The sequence below is a fragment of the Apodemus sylvaticus genome, chromosome 12, assembly GCF_947179515.1.
Source record: "Apodemus sylvaticus chromosome 12, mApoSyl1.1, whole genome shotgun sequence".
In the NCBI taxonomy this organism is placed as follows: Eukaryota; Metazoa; Chordata; class Mammalia; order Rodentia; family Muridae; genus Apodemus; species Apodemus sylvaticus.
Genome location: NC_067483.1, coordinates 80,707,579 through 80,709,163, shown reverse-complemented (window position 1 = coordinate 80,709,163; position 1,585 = coordinate 80,707,579). Strand labels below are relative to the sequence as shown.

The 1,585-nt window shown below is 40.6% G+C and overlaps 1 protein-coding gene across 1 annotated transcript; it reads left to right on the top strand.

Moving 5' to 3' along the window:
• The first annotated feature begins 262 nt into the window (after nucleotides 1-262).
• LOC127697494 (olfactory receptor 10J1-like) lies at nucleotides 263-1,195 on the top strand. The gene has a single exon (XM_052200677.1). The coding sequence runs from the start codon at nucleotides 263-265 to the stop codon at nucleotides 1,193-1,195; it is 933 nt and encodes a 310-aa protein (XP_052056637.1).
• The last annotated feature ends 390 nt before the right edge of the window (nucleotides 1,196-1,585 follow it).

Sequence of the window (1,585 nt, the reverse complement as noted above, 5' to 3'; positions counted from 1 at the left end):
AATGCTGGTATTACAAGCACAGTCTACTATGCCTGGTTCTTATTTATATATTTTTAAAATGTATATTTTAGTGATTTAATGGAGGGAACCATGTTTTGGAGACAAGGATTTTATGGCATGGAATGCATACAGGTCCATCCATGGAGTTTTGAACTGAGTCTCTGCTGCACTCAATGTTTCTGTACAGTGTATTCAGGGTCAGGATCATCTCTGGTACTAAGACTACTATTGACCTCTTTAGATTTCAGACCTAATGTCCCCAATGAAGAGAGCCAACTACACAGAGGTAATAGAGTTTGTTTTTCAAGGTTTCTCCAATTTGCAAGAGCATCAGCTCACACTCTTCATTGTCTTCTTTGTCCTATACATCCTGACTCTAACTGGCAATGTTATCATTGTGACAATTATTCGCATTGACCATCACCTTCACACCCCCATGTATTTCTTCTTAAGTGTTCTCTCAACTTCAGAGACTTTCTATTCTCTGGTCATCATCCCACGCATGCTTGGCAGCCTTGTGGGTCTGAGCCAAACCATCTCCCTGGACTGCTGTGGAATTCAGCTATTTTTTTTCCTTGGATTTGGGATCACCAACTGTCTCCTGCTAGCAGTCATGGGTTATGATCGCTATGTGGCCATCTGTAACCCACTTCGCTATAGTATCATCATGAATTGGAGGGTGTGCATCATGCTGGCATCTTCAGTCTGTGCCACGGGGTTCTTTCTTTCACTAGTCCAGGCCATAGCCATATTCAGGCTACCATTTTGCCACACACTGATTAAACATTTCTTCTGTGATGTCCGTCCTATTTTGGATCTGGCCTGTACTGTACCAGTCATCAATGACATCTTGACATTAGTACTCACCCTCATGGTCATCACAGCCCCTGCCTCTTTTCTATTTGTCTCCTATGTTCTTATTATTTCCACCATTCTCAAGATTGCCTCAGCTGATGGCTGGAAAAAAACTTTTGCCACCTGCAGTTCCCACCTCACTGTGGTTGTGATCCATTATGGCTGTGCCTCCATTGTATACTTCAAGCCCAAGTCAGAGAAAAATAAGGACCAAGACCAGCTGATCTCAGTGACGTACACTGTAATAACACCTCTGTTAAATCCTGTTGTATATAGTCTGAGAAACAAAGAAGTCCAGGATGCTTTGCGAAAACTCTTGTGTAGAAAATACCTATCTTAGTTGCTGATTTCTCTCCAAATAATTTCTTCTTTTTCCTATAGAACCTGATAGGATAAGGTATAAAGCCAGTGTTTCATGTGATTAGAAGTCTCATACATCATAGCCAAGGCCAGGGCCAGGGCAAAAGTGAAGCTGGGAGCCAGCCTCTAATAATTGAGTTTCATTTCCTCAACCTCTTTGTTAACATAATAAAAACACAGGTCACTTCCAAGACCTGTACATAGACAGCCATTGGCCCTACTCCAGAAGATAATTACAAGGTCAGAATATGATCTTATGTTCATTTCAAGCTTAAATTTAAAGGCACCAACCTATTTCTTACTGAATTGTAAACCACACATTAAACATTACTCAATGGAATATTCTCTTAATACAAATTAGATACTTGAA

What these genes read in the sequence shown, in the direction of transcription:
- LOC127697494 (XM_052200677.1), top strand. Translation starts at nt 263, where the DNA reads ATGAAGAGAGCCAACTACACAGAGGTAATAGAGTTTGTTTTTCAAGGT.